Consider the following 17,348-nt stretch of genomic DNA (forward strand, 5'->3'; position numbering starts at 1 on the left):
CCAAGACCACATCCCTTGGGGTTCTTTTACCATTGAGAAATGTTTTTTTTAAACCATGCTTATAAGGAAGTGAACTATAACAAAACAGAATATATTAAGTCAGAAATATTTATGCATGCATTCAGGTTTTATTTAATTCATTCTCTGACCTTCATTAATTGCCCTCCATCCATGGACTTCCCATGAACCATATCAAAAGTTACTAGGTGGTATTTGGGCCCTGTCAGGGAACCCATAATGAATTTAATTCATGCTAAAATAACAAGCTTTATTTTGAGCAAGTAAAGCCTGAGGCTTCGAGGCATCTTAAATTGCCTGACTCGCTATGACCCTGAGCCTTTCTGTTAAACATTTTAGGGCGCCCCAGGTCCTGATGGAAACAATGGTGCTCAGGGGCCTCCTGGACCACAAGTGAGTATTTCTCCCACTCTCATTCTTTTCTGCCCTAAAATAAATCTAGTCCTGCAAAACGACCATCTTCTTTTTCCAATCCCAAAGCGATGTCAGTAGATAGTAATGGTGGCACATACCATCATTTATGCTGTCTTTCCTGTCGCTTTCAGGGTGTCCAAGGTGGGAAAGGTGAACAGGGTCCCGCTGGTCCTCCAGGGTTCCAGGTGAGTCATGGAAAACATACAGAACACTGCCTTTGGTCAGACTACCCAGTTGTCAATCACCATGCTTCACCGCTACAGAGAATGCAGCTTCAGAACATTTTTTTCAAGGCGAACTTTTGTGTAATGCTTTAATAACACACAATAGTTAGTGGGCATGTTGGTATTAGATAGTTCCCCCAACCCAGCTATTAGCAAATCCCCTGAAGACAGCCATACGATTGAGATTGGTGTTTCTTTCCTCTAGGGACTGCCTGGCCCCGCAGGTACAACCGGTGAAGTTGGCAAACCAGGAGAAAGGGTGAGTAAAACAAGTTATAGTAAATTCACCTAAACTTGAGACTTTCTCCTGTTTAATACCCTACTGCAGTGTAATTATAATATGCAAAAGAAAACTTCATATTTTAGTATATGTGCTGCCGAAGCAAGCACAGAAACTTCATATTTTATACATTAATGATAGTGTTCTTCATATGTTGGTACTGATGGAGACAGTGAGCCAAGTTACCCAATTTTGCTTAAATTACTTTGGTTTAAGGATTGGAAATAAAATAAATCAGTAAACATTGCACTCAACAGCCTTATTTTTTGTATTGCTCTTGGTAATGTGGAAATATAAATTATGTCTTTCTCTGAAGTGAAAAAGTAAAAGCACTGATATTTCATCAAACTAGACCACGAAAAACCGCAGTTAATGTTTTTCTTGGCATTCATACATGATACTGCGATTCACAATCAGAGCATGAGTTCAGAGTCATTTTCTCTGTAATTGTGATGAATGTTTCTCAATTCAGTTCCATTATGTGGCCTGGTCTCCTCTGTCAACAGTGGGGCACATTTAGGAGACAGCTGGTCAGTAATAAAGGAAATACATTTGGGTATACAATTTACCTAGGTAATGTGCATAATACGATCATGTCTATTAAAAAAAGCAGTCTGTTATACAACTAAAAAGAGGGAATGTCTGATATTGTTCATCATTATTTATCATATTATCAAAGGAGATAGTCTGTCTGATCACTTTTTTAAAAGCAATAAACTAAATAACAGGAAAGTTAAATTCCCTAATTCGAGGTTCTAAGATAGATAAAAGCTTTGATCAAAGTGATTCTCACTTTTTGTATCTTTCCATACACAATTAAGAGTTCTCTTCTTTCCATGTACTTATATACTCATGTAGGTAGGGCTTACCTGGTTTTATTTAACTCTTTTAAAACTTTCTATATATCATATTCATAAGTAGACTTATAGAACATACATAAATTTCATGCTTTATTTTCATGTTTTGCCTAGGGTCTCCCTGGTGAATTTGGTCTCCCCGGCCCTGCTGGTCCAAGAGTAAGTGCTACTTAACTAACTTTCATGAACTTCTGGGTATGTGTTTTTAAAACAAGTACTGTTTTCACCTAAAAACTCTTGATGACCTTGCAACAAGTTCCTGACACTCTTCTGTAGCCAAACGTAATCTGTAGAGAGCATTTGATTTCTTAATTGATAGTAGACTTTTTTATTTAATTGCTCATATTTCTTACTCAAAATTACATGGTTATATGAAACATAAGTGAACTAATAAACATTATATTCAGTGATTTATATAGACAAGCATGATATATTTATGACAGTGTCTCAACCTTAGCCAAGGAAAAGTTATATCTTACTAAGATTTACAGTAATTTTTACAATGTGTGCTAATGTTCAAAGTCTAAAGCTGCAATCATGAGTCTACCCTTACAAACTATATATATATATATATATATATACACACACACACACACACACACACACTAACTTATATAGTTTGTCTTGGTCATTAGAATAACTGGGATGATTAGCTTGCCCCCAAAGTGTCCTGTTATGTGGCTAGTTACTTTATATCTAGGATTCCCAAATAAATTTAGTATCATAGAGCCATAGTACCATAGAACCAAGTTAGAACAAGGGACATTGAAACAGTTGCAATGTGGACTTACTTGTTAAATATTCTGGGCCATAGAATGTTATGACATAATGATATTTACAGGCAAATTAGGAGATATTTAGATAGATAGATAAATGATAGATAGATAGATAGATGATAGACAAATATATGTGTGTGTGTGTATATATATATATCTCCTCTGTTAAATATTATAACTATTGCATCATTATTACATGCAATTGTAAAAAGGGAGCATAGACATTATAATATCTACTCTTATTTATACCTGGCATTGCTATTCACTAAAAATGACACAATATTTCCCTTTCAATATTATGCATAACTGGCATCTCTTTTTACCTGTGGTTCTATCACCAAGTAAAAGCAAACAAACAGAAAACGGAAGAAAATGAATTCCAAAGGTTGAATATTATACTCTAAGAGCAACAAATTTTGGATTTGTAGCCATAGAATATTAGCACTGAATGAGACTTTAGAGCTCATCTCATCCCATGCCTTCATTTTACTAGTAGAGAAATTAAGGAACAATAATTGTAATTTGCTAATCAGTGGCAGAACCAGGATTCAAAAGCTAAACATGTGTGAACTCTGAAATCTAAAATAGCACCTCTGAAAATCATGAACAGTGCAACACTTCTTCAAATCCCTTTCTTACAGGGGGAGCGTGGTCCCCCAGGTGAAAGTGGTGCTGTTGGTCCTTCTGGTCCTTCTGGAAGCCGAGGTCCTTCTGGACCCCCAGGGCCTGATGGAAACAAGGTAAAATTTCATGTTACATATTGCTGGTTTGGCTCCTATACTCCAGAATAAGTAGATTCTTTACAATAGTGAGTTCATTGCTTTTCAGATTATTTATTTCCAGTTCTGTGATGATGTCCATCCCAGTTAATAACAATCCAATCCCAATGGACCCGAATTATTCCCAAAAAAGGGAAACCCCAGTGAAGAACATGAATTCCATGAATTCCATGAACATATAAATGAATTAGTATGGGTTTTCACTCTTTTCTCATCACACTGTTTATACTTCTGTTTTAATCTAGAAACATCAAGATACATTTGGACACTATTTTTAGAGAACAAACTTTAAATCTATGAAGTAGGATATCTTCTCAATACTCTACTTCATAGATTAAAATTTCAAAAAGTAGTCTAAATTTTAATAAGAGAATTTTTAATGATAAAAATTAACTGTACAGTACATTCACCCCAAAGACATAAGCCTGAAAATTTTGTTTCAAAATAGAATCTGTGGTTTAGATTTTTAAATGAGTGAAATTATACATTTCTGAAAACAGATCACTTTAACTACAATAAAGAGATGGCAGCTGAGTCTACTTTTGATTCTTACCTTTAAGGAAAAAAATTTAAAGATTAGCTGCAAACAGCTATTTTGGTATGTGGAAGGATATTGGAAAAATAAAGACAGGTTAAGAGAGACAGTGGAAATCAGAAAGCAAATACGGTTATATAAGGTAGTACTTCCAGAGAGTTTCACCTCAGAAGCTAGTCAACAGGTTTTAAGTATGTGGAACTGTAGAGCTTGATATAAAAATGGAAGCTTTAATCCCCACTCTTAAGGAGATTAAAATGTAAACATCTCCTCAACTGGTAAGGCCTCCTTCATTCCTGTCTGGGCTAAGTGTCTTATTCTTGAAAAATGTTGGTTGGCAAGCATTTTTCACTCTTTGCCTCCCATTATCCTATCCTTTCTTTTCTTTCCCTGCCTGCTTCCCTTAGGAAGATTGAGGGCAGGTTATAGAAAAATCACAGCACCCACTCCCACCACCCTCTTCTCTTTAGTCGCCATGTCATAATAGCATTTTCCTCCATTACACTCCCTGCTTTCATGGCCCTCCTTTGTGTCTCTGAGTAGACAATGATGCTATTAAATGTTTCAACTGGAATCCTTCAAGAGTTTGTTTTCTTTCTTTCGTCACTGAAATAATTGATTTCACGTGTGTTTGACTCAAGGGCGAGCCTGGTGCCGTTGGTGCCCCGGGCAGTGCTGGTGCACCTGGTCCGGGTGGACTCCCAGGAGAGAGGGGCGCTGCTGGCATCCCTGGAGGCAAGGGAGAAAAGGTACGTGGCCTCCATCGCCGCTGGACTTGAATACGTATTGCTGAGAACTCTAGAGAGAAGGCTGCATGCACAAGGTTGCCCAGTTTTTTACCATTCTTGGCAGGTGGTCTGGTAGCATTTTGATATCTACGCATGTATGTTTCCCTCTGCCCCCCAGCACCTACGCATTTCTAAACTCACTAATCTGGCAGAATTCCTTGCTACCATGGAATTTCACACACACAGATGGTGTTGAGTAATACATGAGGCTCATTTTAATGCCACTAACAATAATGCCTCATCCTGCCCTAATTAATGGCAAGAAGCTATATTGAACAGCTGTCAACCGTGCTGCTGCATTAGTTATGCCATAGGGGTGATCGGGCACCGGAGCCCATTGTGACGTTGCCTTATCATTCTGGCCACGTGAATTTGTACGTCGCTTCATTGTGCTTCAGGAGGGTTATGAAAATTAGAAAAGAATATTGAGCAATAACCTGGAAAGGTCCTTGGTTATTTTTCCTATTTTTTTTTTGGTAATTCCTCCCTCAGCATCCTGTAGAATGGTAGGGCGTCCAGGCATTTCTAAGATTTTAAGCTACTGAGGTATTAGGATTCAAAATTTGGTCAGAAAACAAAAGGTTGCTCCTGCTTTCTATTTTCAGGGTGAAACTGGCCTCAGAGGTGAAGTTGGCAGCACAGGCAGAGATGGTGCTCGTGTGAGTAAAGTTTTGTTTTTGTTTGTTTGTACTTAGATTAGCTTTATTTGCCTCACTCGGTTTGAGTTGAGAAGCTTTCCAAAACAGAACCGACAAAAGGAGGACCCGAGTTTAGTAAAAGAGTATCCCATTCCTTCCTGGGTCCATGACTGATGGTCTCATTTGACATGTTCCCAAAGAAAAAGTCAACAGGACTCGCCCCTTCGAAAATCATAGCCTGAATTTTCTACCTTCCGCACTGTGAACTGTACCGAAGTGAAAACTACAAACCTGAAACTCTGCAGTTCAGGGAGCTTTACGGGATTGTCGAAGTTATTGCAGGGCTTTAGAAAAAACAGTAACCCTGACATTTTAAGAAGCCAGATCCTCTAACAAGATCCTGTTTATTTAAATGTATGCCTTAAAAATGTATCACTCAAAGAGCAGCCCCAAAGAGTAGCTGTTAATGCCATGGAGATGCCAAAGATAATCCCATACGGATATAACCACCATTCCTAGAGTGAAGGCATCACGGCTCTTATAGGCCATGAGCTGCCTGGGTTCCTTCTTGTCGTCTCTCTCTTGGAGCTGATAACTCGCTGGGGCTCAGTCATAATAGTCCTGTCTCTGAATCACAGAGTCCAAGCAGCTCCGAGCAAGGCTACTCATTTGCTGCTCTCCAGGGAATTTGACAAGAGCAGAGAGTTGAGATCTCTCCAGTTCCTGCCCTGCCCTTGCCTTACCCATTTCCATAACCTTTACCACTGGGGCACTCTCCCCCTGAGAGTAACTTCTAACAGTCTTGACAATTAGAGCTGAAATGCACCAAAGGCTTTCTTGATGTCCACCCAGAGTGTGCAGTCAAAGTTATCAGTCACTGTACAGGCACAGCAGGCGGCAATAGCTAGGGTCACTTTTAATGATATGGGAGTGTTATTAGTGAGACTTGTTTCCTTTTTGGTACTAGGGTGCTCCTGGTGCCGTGGGTGCCCCTGGTCCTGCTGGAGCCTCTGGTGACCGGGTAAGCATGCATTTTCACTGAGTTGCAACTTTCTGAGCCAGTAGCAGTACCTAAAATTCCTGCCCGCCTTAGCCCCCCAAAGCCCCAGCAATTCATTTTTACAGCTTGGTTTTAAACCGACTTATTTAAAAACCGATGTGTTGTGATGGGGCAGCAGGAAACAAACACACCGTGTTTCAAGCTCCCTCCCCCTCCTGTACATACGCCAGCTATCTGATCTACACTTTGGTCCCTATAGTATGTTTTGAAGCCTTACTCTGTTGCCCATTAAAAAATACCCTAAATGCACTGAGCCTTCAGTTGTGAAACAATAAAAAATAAATCAATAAAATACATAGTGCGCCCATTTCACATTGAACACTTAACATATACCTTATTTATGGTATTGCACAGATTGCAGCAAATAGAGCAGCCCTGTGTTCATCTAAAAATGTATAACCAACACCACTTCAGCCCCTAAAATGAACACAAACATTAAGCAGAGTAAGAACCACTTCATCTTACTCTGTGAGATGTGCATTAGTTATCTCTCCAGATGCAGCTGCAAACTCTGACAAGGGACAACTGTCTAGCACGGTTGCCTCTCCTTCCACCTCTGTGAGCATCTGTGTGCAGCACAGTAACAAGCTCATCTTTGGTCCCGTTATAGGGTGAAGCTGGTGCTGCTGGCCCGGCTGGTCCCACTGGTCCTCGTGGTAGCCCTGTAAGTAGAAACCTGGGTCATTTCGGACACTCATAACTTTTAGACATTGATGAACCTAAGATGCTAAGACATAAAATCCTTTCTCCCACCCAGGGTGAACGTGGTGAGGTTGGTCCCGCTGGTCCCAATGGATTTGCTGGTCCTGCTGTGAGTATCATATAATGAAAGTTAATCTGAAAACATCACAAGTTGGCAAGTGAGTGAGTTAGAATACCTGAACTATAACACTCTTCCTTTCCAACAGGGTGCTGCTGGTCAACCTGGTGCTAAAGGAGAGAGAGGAACCAAAGGGCCCAAGGGTGAAAATGGTGTTGTTGGCCCCTCAGGCCCTGTTGGAGCTGCTGGACCATCTGTAAGTTGAATTCACTGGTGGTCAACACAACCTGTGTAGTTGCCTATGAAGTTTTATAATTCCACATACATCAATCAAGTTCCTACTATACACACCAGGGAATATGCCAGATAGAAGATGATTTTAAAAGTAAGAATTAACATTTGCATACTGCTTTACAATTTGTAAAAGTCTCATTTATATTACCTTTTCAATATTCCCATAGGGTGGTAATATTGAAGTAAAAACATTTATTTTATTTTATATGACACAGATCATTATTTTTCTTTATTTGCTTCTAACAGACATGGCAATAGTCCCTTTGAAGAAAATAATGACATTTGTAAAAACTGTTTTGTGACTTGACCCTATCTTTTCTTTTTGCTTCCATTCAGGGTCCAAATGGTCCCCCTGGTCCTGCTGGAAGTCGTGGTGATGGTGGCCCCCCTGTGAGTATTTAAAATGGACTCTGATGACTTTTCTTTCTTCAAAATCTAATAGAGACAACTTGAAAGTTTGGAAATTTTTGGTAAATTTGGACTAAAATTAAGGAGACGCTTGAGATTCCAGTTAACTCTGTTCAAAGAAATTCTGATATTGAAGTTAAGGTCAGGATATTAACTTAATCCCAGGTATAACTCAGCGGCATGCGTGTTGCTACCACCTCACTTGAGGTAATAACCCAAATTAACCCCTGGTAGTCTAATTGTGAAATGGGTGAAACATTTGTTTGGTACCCTTTACCCTCTTCTTGATTCTCCCCGCCTTCCGCCTGACCAAATCCTTTCCTTTGGCATCCAGTGCTATCACACCAACGCCCTAGAGCACCCCAAGAAGGAACTCCATTGGCTCCTTCCTTCTTTCATTGGACAGCAATTAATACTCAGTCTTTTGCTGTATCTTCCTCTATAAACAAAATGACTTATTCAGTGTCCATTCCCTTAGCACCCAGCCAGGTGGTTAAGATAGTTATTAATATATACACAGCAATGTGTAATAATGGCATAGTGTCTTCTCTTCTTGCTTTTACAACCATTAAGTAATATGTTAACATTTTGAAAAGGACCATCAGAGCTTTAATGCAAATTATGGGTGTTGCAAGTGGAGACATGCTGGTGAGGAAGATGGTAGTGATGGAGGGTCTTGGGGTCCTGATTAAATAATACCCTATATGAGGCTGCCGCCACCTACTCCTTGGTCCATCCCTTGTTACATGTATTGAGGATTTGTCAGAGGAGAATTTTCCATGTTACCCAAATCTTTGAAGTTGGTGTTGACTGTAGAAATTTAATGTGGAATTTTAATGTGCTTGGTTCTTAGGGCATGACTGGTTTCCCTGGTGCTGCTGGACGTACTGGTCCTCCTGGACCCAGCGTAAGTAAATTACTTCAGAATGTGTCTTCACTTACTCTAGCCAAAATACCTGGCCCCTGGTGGGAAACTGATAAGAAATTCTCTGTAAAAATATGCTAGTAATATTTAGCTATTACTTTCCTAGTATGAAATCAGTTTTTCAGAACCATTAAGGCAAAATCACCACAAATTATATTTTATAATACCAGTTTAAGAGGACTTTATTTATGTGAGCACAAGTTCCCTTTTAGGGGCATGGTCTTTTTGTTAAAAATAAAAAGCAGGACAGTTTTAGTCACACATCAGATATTTCTATATCTAATTACCCTTTATGGCCAACATTCTGCCTCCATTGTTAAGGTGTAATTGTTCCTGAATTTAAAGGTGGTTTGGCCTCTAATTTAATTCTGATTCTGACTCTTCTGTCAGGACTCAAGAGAATTTAATTAATTACCAAGGATTAAGTCTTCCAGTTAAGGTTTCAGGGGGAAAAAATAGCAAAGATGTTGATTTCTTGGAATCCTTTTACAGGTTCATAACAGAAAAATCTTCATTCCCTGTAGGCATTTAATTAAAGCTAGTTGAGAGCATATGTGATTCCTCACTTATGAACAAAATGCCAGTATTGGCTTTCTTCAAAAAGAAATGACTAGAGTCCCCCAAAACCCAAAGTCCCGTTCATTTACAACCAACTTTTATAACTTTGCATAGTTCCAATATGCCAGGTTAGTGGTGCTACGCATAGCTTTCCCTCACAGACATTTGCAGTAGCTTCTGTCTCGGTTCACTTTATTATGGCCTCAGGAGAAGGAAGATGGGAGTTGCTTCTTTCTATAAGAAAGAATGTTAAAGAGTCTAAACATTTCCCCCAAATGGCCAGGATATTATTTTGTTGCTTTACCCTGCATCTTAATTTCAAGAATCTCAGCTGCTCTCTTCCAAGTCCATGATGATTAATAAAAAGTAAATGACCTTGTACATTTGCCCACAGGGTATCACTGGCCCTCCCGGCCCCCCTGGTGCTGCTGGTAAAGAAGGAATTCGTGGGCCTCGGGGTGACCAGGGTCCAGTTGGCCGAACTGGAGAAACAGGTGCAAGTGGCCCTCCTGGCTTTGTTGGTGAAAAGGGTCCTTCTGGAGAGCCTGGTGCTGCTGTAAGTGATTTTAAACTCCTCTTTCCTAGTACCTCATGTTGAATCAAAATCAAGCCCTTACACAAATCTTCAAATGGTGTATATTTGTTGATGAGCATTGCAGGCTCTCAAGTAGAACTCAATTGAGCCAGGAAATCTGTCTAACAGATCATTGAGGAGTCAGCTTCAACAGATACTCAGAAGGCACTAGATGGGTATGACAGTAAATGAGGAAATTCATTGCTTTACCAAAACAGCCCTTTACGCTGTTGAGGGCACCTTACAGATACTGGGATTTGAACAGAATCCCATTGCAGTGGTCATCCTACTGTACATTAGTCAATCTCAGTAAGCTACCAATTCTTTAAACATGCATTGTCCAGTATTATTGCTGCTCTGAGATGTGCCTTTATTAAACCTGGTTCAGTTAGAGGCCAAGGTCAAAATTTGCTTCCTGGCATAGATTCTATAAAAACTCTATTCCATAACCCCAGATGGCTTCATCAATTTCAACCACGTATTTTTTTAATGTTGTTCCATTGGTCTCAAGAAGGAACCAGGTACAAAAATATACATGCCAAGATGGAAACTCACTGTCATCACTAGAGAAAAGACATCCAAGGATATGTCCTACTAAGAGGAGGGCTTTTTCTAAACTGAGGATAGCTCATTGTCACAGTCCTCAAGCCAACCTGTGTTATCAGCTATGGTCTTTACCAGTAACACTCAGTCTCCTTCATTTTGTTCAGGGGCCTCCTGGCACCCCAGGTCCTCAGGGTCTTCTTGGTGCTCCTGGTATTCTGGGTCTCCCAGGCTCTAGAGGTGAACGTGGTCTACCAGGTGTTTACGGATCTACGGTGAGTGTTTGACACCATTCTTATTCTCATTAACATAATAAAAGATTTTAAAAGCCGCCACTTCAAATGTGACAGATTGATCACTGAATAACTCCACTTAAGATTTTTTATTCATGGCATTTTCTTTATACAGATCACATGTCACTTCCCTAAGAAGCTTTAATACCACCTTACTTAGACACACGCGTTAAAGACACAGCTTAACGTTATGCAGAATGATTTTTGTTTCTTTTACATGCTTAAGAATGATATAAGCTCTAATTGCATTTACTCCTCTGCAATATGAAATGCTGGCATCATTTATCCTGTAGGAAGAATGAAACTCGGGAAGTTCTGAATCATTCCATTAAACCTTATATGTGACAACTAGGAACCATCTCATCTCCATAAACCCTCTCAGCTTTATGAATTCCTTTCATTTGGGCTATCGGATGAAACTAGGCTCACCTTATACAAAGAGCATTCCAAAACTACATAGAGCTGACCGTCTTAAGTGTAGGGGGAGGGCAAGGATGACACTAATGACAGTTCTTACCATTTCGTGGCCTATTCATTCTCTTTCTTTCTTCAAGCTGAAAACTCCCGGCTAGGGTTGTTCTGGGAAGGTGCGACTGACACTCAGTTCAATGAGAGAAATGCTGTTTTGCCCTCTGCCTTTTTAGGGTGAGCCTGGTCCTCTCGGCATTGCTGGCCCACCCGGGGCCCGTGGTCCCCCTGGTGCTGTGGGTAATCCTGGAGTCAACGGTGCTCCTGGTGAAGCTGGTCGTGATGTGAGTCCAACACTTGGTTTGTGAAATAAAACCTGGCACTCTTTCTTTGTGTGCAACTTGATATCCTGAGCTGAGGTTAACTTGTTCCAAGTTTCTAAACATAGAGTCTGTTTCTCCATAATGTCTATGCATACTGACCACTCCTAGTATTGGAAATAAGTAAAATTACTTGGGCTGGGGGATAGGTCTTTAAATAGCATACTTCAAAGCTGGCCAACATATTAAAAAGCACCTCTAAAAAAAATCTAGGTTAGCAAGTTCTTGTTCCTATTTTTAGCAGTCTGTTGAGCCCTGGAAGTGATGGAGGCAAAACCAGCTGCACTATAGGGGCTGGTGGGCCACAGAGCCTCACTAAGCGCCTTTATCGGTGTGGTGTCTTCACAGGGCAACCCTGGGAACGACGGTCCCCCTGGCCGCGACGGTCAACCTGGACACAAGGTTGGTATACCTCTTCATCTTCCTCTAATTTAAAAGTAACTAAACTATAGGCCAGATTAATGCTAAGCTTCATTTTGCCTTTGGTAGGGAGAGCGTGGTTACCCTGGCAACGCTGGTCCCGTTGGCTCCGCGGGGGCACCAGGTCCTCATGGCCCTGTGGGTCCCGCTGGCAAACATGGAAACCGTGGTGAACCTGTAAGTTGAAAATACCAGCCCCTTAATACTGCCACCCTCATAGGCTTCCCTTCTGACGTCCCCACTCTTGGGAACCTGTGAGGGCCTGGGAGGACGATCTTGGGCTTGCTGATGACCTGTGTTTTCCTTTTCCAATTCACAGGGTCCTGCTGGTGCTGTTGGTCCCACTGGTGCCGTTGGTCCAAGAGGCCCTAGTGTATGTATATGGTGAAGATTTCTTTACAAATTAACATTTAGGAGCAGCCTAGACTGACCATTAAGAAAAATAAATAATATATAAGCTAGACTTTGTTTTTTTTAATGTAGTTCATGTTGAGAATTGCTATACATAGCTTTTAAATTTCTCCTATTTCAAACCTCTTCTGCTTGTTTGTATTAAATAATCATGAAGATCTAGCCAACATTACAGACAGCTCAACTAAAGCAGATTGAGAGGGGAGTAGCAGCCACATGGCTTTTAGATCATTGCATGTCTTGAGTTACCTCTGTAAATAGATTAAGCAATATTTTTGAGGAGTGTCATTTTTCTAAGAAGATAAACATCCTATATGTCCTTCTCTTTCTTTACAGGGAGCACAAGGTATTCGAGGTGATAAGGGAGAGCCTGGTGACAAGGGGCCCAGAGGTCTTCCTGGCTTAAAGGGACACAATGGATTACAAGGTCTTCCTGGTCTTGCTGTAAGTAAAATGTGGACATCCAGCATATATGCAGATTTTAAAGGCCTTTAACTCAAAACGGTCTTCCTCAGATTTTCACTGCTATTATTCTAAAATATCCTAAGCATACTCATTTCCCATTCTCTGGCTAACGTCATCTCTTGGAGATAATGCTATTTCATTCCAACGTGAAAAGGTGAGGGTTAAGGGAGATAAAAATATACATATATTAAAATCTTCTGGCAACAATGCCCTTCAACCCCACTTAAAATAAATATAATTAGAGGAATGACTAATATCGCACTGCTGAAATAGCTTGCAGGAGAAAAAAATAATTGAATATAATAGACAAAATGGGAGAAAAGAGCCCCATTTTATATTTTCAATTTTCTCCTTCCAGAGTTTATTGAAACTAAAGTTTTCCATTCAATTTTTTAAAATCTATTTACTTGATGAACAAAATAGATCCAGAGACACAGAAGCATGGGACGACTGAGGGATCTCAGTGGGAAGGAGGGAGTGGGGGAGTGTGTGAGGAGAGATTAATCAAAGAATTTATATGCTCTTATGCATAACCTATGGACATAGACATTGATATGGGGAAGGCCTGGAGGTAGGGGTGGAGGGGGGTGGAGGGGATCAATGGGGGGGAAAGGGGGACATCTATAATACTTTCAACAATAAAGATAAGTTTTTAAAAATAAGGGGGAAAAATAAAATAAAAACTACTTACTGACATGTGTTCTGAAAATGTGATTTTTCTGTTCTCACTTTAAAGGGTCATCATGGTGATCAAGGTGCTCCTGGCTCTGTGGGTCCTGCTGGTCCTAGGGTAGGTCAACCTGAGAGAAGTTTCTCTCTGAGATAGAGCCTACAGCAGGAAGTGAGCCCCAGGCCCCTGCTCTCTTGTGGGGTTTTCACTGGCTCACCCTGTCCTTCTTCCCTAGGGCCCTGCTGGTCCTTCTGGCCCTCCTGGCAAAGATGGTCGCAATGGACATCCTGGTGTAGTTGGACCTGCTGGCCTTCGTGGCTCTCAGGGTAGCCAAGGTCCTGCTGTAAGTATTATTGGGGGAAAGAATAAAAGCATTGCTGACCTAAGGAATGTTTTCTTCAGACTAAATCGAGAGAATTATGTCAACACATTAGAGTAGTCCCTGATTTTCTAAAAAACCTAAAAGTGCTCTGTATGTAATACGTTGCTTAAGCCCATCCCTGCAAGTATGCCTGGGAGCAAGTTGTTTATTTTCATAAAGAATCAGGTTTATGATTCTTTGTTACTTATTAAAATATGCTTTTGTGTGACGCCCATCTGAAAACCTGCTGTCATTAATGACTCTCAATGACAAAGCCTCCTCTCTCTCACTTTCACCTTTGCAGGGCCCTCCTGGTCCCCCTGGCCCCCCTGGGCCCCCTGGCATAAGTGGTGGTGGTTATGACTTTGGTTTTGATGGAGACTTCTACAGGGCTGACCAGCCTCGCTCACCACCTTCTCTCAGACCCAAGGATTATGAAGTTGATGCTACCCTAAAATCTCTCAACAACCAGATTGAGACCCTTCTTACTCCCGAAGGCTCTAGGAAGAACCCAGCTCGCACATGCCGTGACTTGAGACTCAGCCACCCAGAGTGGAGCAGTGGTAGGTCGATGTCCAAGCCAGACTGACCCCTCTCACGAGCTGGGCTTTTCAAAATTAGTTCCCACTGACACTTAGAATGAAAAGCATTTGAGTAAAAATTGCATTATGTGAAACCATACTCAATTAATGAAGCATTTTTTTCTCCCAGCCATCACCCATTCTAAAGCAAATATATATATATATTTCCCTTTTCATGTTAATATGTACCCTGATTTGATTTTTCATGGAGGAGAGGGGAGAAGGAACTGTCTAATCTTCAAAATACCATCCTTCTTCCTATTAAATATGAGGTAGATAATATAACAGTACAATCAAAAATGTTACTTATGAGAATCAAAATCTTTGACTAGTTATTATTAGAACTTATGCTCCGCTCAATGAGAGGTTTTATCAACCGGGTCTTATTTTCTTAAAAGGTTACTACTGGATTGACCCTAACCAAGGATGCACTATGGATGCTATCAAAGTATACTGTGATTTCTCTACTGGCGAAACCTGCATCCGGGCTCAGCCTGAAAACATCCCAGCCAAGAACTGGTACAGAAGTTCCAAGGCCAAGAAGCACATCTGGTTAGGAGAAACTATCAATGGTGGTACCCAGGTGAGGAATCCTACGAACATTCCTTCCCTTGCTAAACAATATCTTGTTAGGATTGTTTGGTTTTTAACCCTTTACCAAAATGGGCTCATTAAAAGAACATGCCCTTTTGGGGTTCCAGTTCTATCTATCTCTTTGCTCTCTTTTTTGTTGTTGTTGTTTTGTTTTGTTTTAAAATATGTTTTTGTTGATTTCAGAGAGAGGAAGGGAGAGGGAAAGGGAGGGAGAGATAGAAACAGCATTGATCAGCTGCCTCCTGCAGGTCCCCCACTGGAGATCGTGCCCTGACCAGAATCAAACCATGACCTCCTGGTTCATAGGTCAACGCTCAACCACTGAGCCACGTCGGGCCGGCTGTGTCCTTGCTCTCTTGTTCTAAATAAGAAACACAAAAAAAGACTTGTCTGAAAGAGGCACCTTTTTGAGATGACCTTATCTCAGCCTGGTTGCTCTAAGACAAGGGGAGTTTGTTTTCTTTAAAAGTACCTTCTTCTTAAGGTTCAGATCTGGCTCAGTATTTTTCCCTATACCTATGTTTTTTCAAATTTGACTCTTAGCATCTGAGTCCTCCACTTAACTGGGATTTCCATCTTGCTCTCTGTAGTTTGAATATAACGTTGAAGGAGTAACTACCAAGGAAATGGCTACCCAACTTGCCTTCATGCGCCTGCTGGCCAACCATGCCTCTCAAAATATCACCTACCACTGCAAGAACAGCATTGCATACATGGATGATGAAACTGGCAACCTGAAGAAGTCTGTCATTCTGCAAGGCTCCAACGACGTCGAACTTGTTTCCGAGGGCAACAGCAGGTTCACTTACACTGTTCTTGTAGACGGCTGCTCTGTAAGTAATCGTGGAATGTGGGAATAGCGAATTGCACTTAGTGGGAGGGTGGGGGGACGGAGTCCTAGTTTACACCAGGAAATTAACAGATAAATGAGTCACCTAATTTATTCAATTGCTTTTCTTGAGTGTATTTATTTAAACTCATGGTAAATCCAGAGTATTCTTATCAGATCTTGCCATCTGAAATACTGAAATATATACTGTGCCCATATATTAGTTGTTTTTCTTTCGTATTAGCTCCTTTTCTTTCCTTAAATGATAATATATGCCCATAGTTTAAAATTACTTGAGGTTAAAAGGACCCAAGCTATAATTTATGCTTCTATGTATTTTATTTTACTTACCAGTATGGCCTACATATTATTTTTTTTCATGCTTTTTTAACAATATGCTATAAATGGAAGAAAACTTTAAATGCACTAATAGCAATACTGCATGCCCCCCAACTCTCCCTCTGCCCCCCAGACATGCACATATCCTGAAAATGATAATGTAGATCTAAATCACTTAGAATATGTATTGCAATGTTGTTTTTTAAATTAGACTGGTAGGAAGCCTCTCCCCCTAAACACACCTCTGATGCTTCTGTTTCAAAGATTTACTTGTTGATTTGGGACACAGGTCTTCAGAATGACGCAGGCCAAAGAGTGGTTCTTATAATATCTAAGGTTCAGAAGATATTAGATTCCAAAATATTGTTGCTTTATGTGTATTTTTCCTTCTCTTTTTTAAACAGAAAAAGACAAATGAATGGGGAAAGACAATCATTGAATATAAAACAAATAAGCCATCTCGCCTGCCTTTCCTTGATATTGCACTTTTGGACATCGGCGGCGCTGACCAAGAATTCGGTTTGGACATTGGCCCAGTCTGTTTCAAATAAATGAACTCAACCTAAATTAAAAGAAAGGAAATCTAAACACACAACTTTCTCTCCTTGCCATTTCTTTTTCTTCTTTTTAACTAAAAGCTGAATCCTTCCATTTCTTCTGCACACCTCCTTGCTTAAATTGCGGGCAAAAGAGAAGGCGAAGGATTGATCAGAGCATTGTGCAATACGATTTAATTCACTCCCTCTCCCTCCCCCACTCCCCAAAAGATTTGGAATTTTTTTTCAACACTCTTACACCTGTTGTGGAAAATGTCAACCTTTGTAAGAAAACCAAAATAAAAATTGAAAAATAAAAACCATGAACATCTGCACCACTTGTGGCTTTTGAATATCTTCCACAGAGGGAAGTTTAAAACCCAAACTTCCAATGGTTTAAACTACCTCAAAACACTTTCCTGTGAGTGTGATACATACCATTAGGTGCTGACCCAGACCAAGCTGAGTGAGGTACTTGTTCTGTTTTGTTCAAAACACAAAGGTGCTAATGAATAGTATTTCAGATACTTGAAGAATGTCGATGGTGCTAGAAGAATCTGAGAACATACTCCTCTGTATTGAGTTGTATTGTTTTTTCCCCCGTTTGATTTTGCATCAGAAATGTACATC

The 17,348-nt window shown here is 40.4% G+C and overlaps 1 protein-coding gene across 1 annotated transcript in view; it reads left to right on the plus strand.

Moving 5' to 3' along the window:
• Positions 1 to 17,053, plus strand: part of COL1A2 (collagen type I alpha 2 chain) — a 35,517-nt gene extending 18,464 nt beyond the window's left edge. Inside the window, exons 27-52 of the mRNA XM_016218844.2 lie at positions 358 to 411; positions 564 to 617; positions 862 to 915; positions 1,908 to 1,952; positions 3,211 to 3,309; positions 4,525 to 4,632; positions 5,277 to 5,330; positions 6,277 to 6,330; positions 6,980 to 7,033; positions 7,127 to 7,180; positions 7,278 to 7,385; positions 7,760 to 7,813; positions 8,685 to 8,738; positions 9,709 to 9,870; positions 10,599 to 10,706; positions 11,369 to 11,476; positions 11,861 to 11,914; positions 12,002 to 12,109; positions 12,252 to 12,305; positions 12,680 to 12,787; positions 13,545 to 13,598; positions 13,714 to 13,821; positions 14,144 to 14,402; positions 14,819 to 15,003; positions 15,605 to 15,847; positions 16,587 to 17,053. Of these exons, the coding sequence (XP_016074330.1) occupies positions 358 to 411; positions 564 to 617; positions 862 to 915; positions 1,908 to 1,952; positions 3,211 to 3,309; positions 4,525 to 4,632; positions 5,277 to 5,330; positions 6,277 to 6,330; positions 6,980 to 7,033; positions 7,127 to 7,180; positions 7,278 to 7,385; positions 7,760 to 7,813; positions 8,685 to 8,738; positions 9,709 to 9,870; positions 10,599 to 10,706; positions 11,369 to 11,476; positions 11,861 to 11,914; positions 12,002 to 12,109; positions 12,252 to 12,305; positions 12,680 to 12,787; positions 13,545 to 13,598; positions 13,714 to 13,821; positions 14,144 to 14,402; positions 14,819 to 15,003; positions 15,605 to 15,847; positions 16,587 to 16,733 (2,544 nt within the window). The 3' untranslated portion in view covers positions 16,734 to 17,053. The remainder of the gene's footprint in view (positions 1 to 357; positions 412 to 563; positions 618 to 861; positions 916 to 1,907; positions 1,953 to 3,210; positions 3,310 to 4,524; positions 4,633 to 5,276; positions 5,331 to 6,276; positions 6,331 to 6,979; positions 7,034 to 7,126; positions 7,181 to 7,277; positions 7,386 to 7,759; positions 7,814 to 8,684; positions 8,739 to 9,708; positions 9,871 to 10,598; positions 10,707 to 11,368; positions 11,477 to 11,860; positions 11,915 to 12,001; positions 12,110 to 12,251; positions 12,306 to 12,679; positions 12,788 to 13,544; positions 13,599 to 13,713; positions 13,822 to 14,143; positions 14,403 to 14,818; positions 15,004 to 15,604; positions 15,848 to 16,586) is intronic.
• The last annotated feature ends 295 nt before the right edge of the window (positions 17,054 to 17,348 follow it).

The sequence above is a fragment of the Miniopterus natalensis genome, chromosome 10, assembly GCF_054644295.1.
Source record: "Miniopterus natalensis isolate mMinNat1 chromosome 10, mMinNat1.hap1, whole genome shotgun sequence".
Taxonomy (NCBI): Eukaryota; Metazoa; Chordata; class Mammalia; order Chiroptera; family Miniopteridae; genus Miniopterus; species Miniopterus natalensis.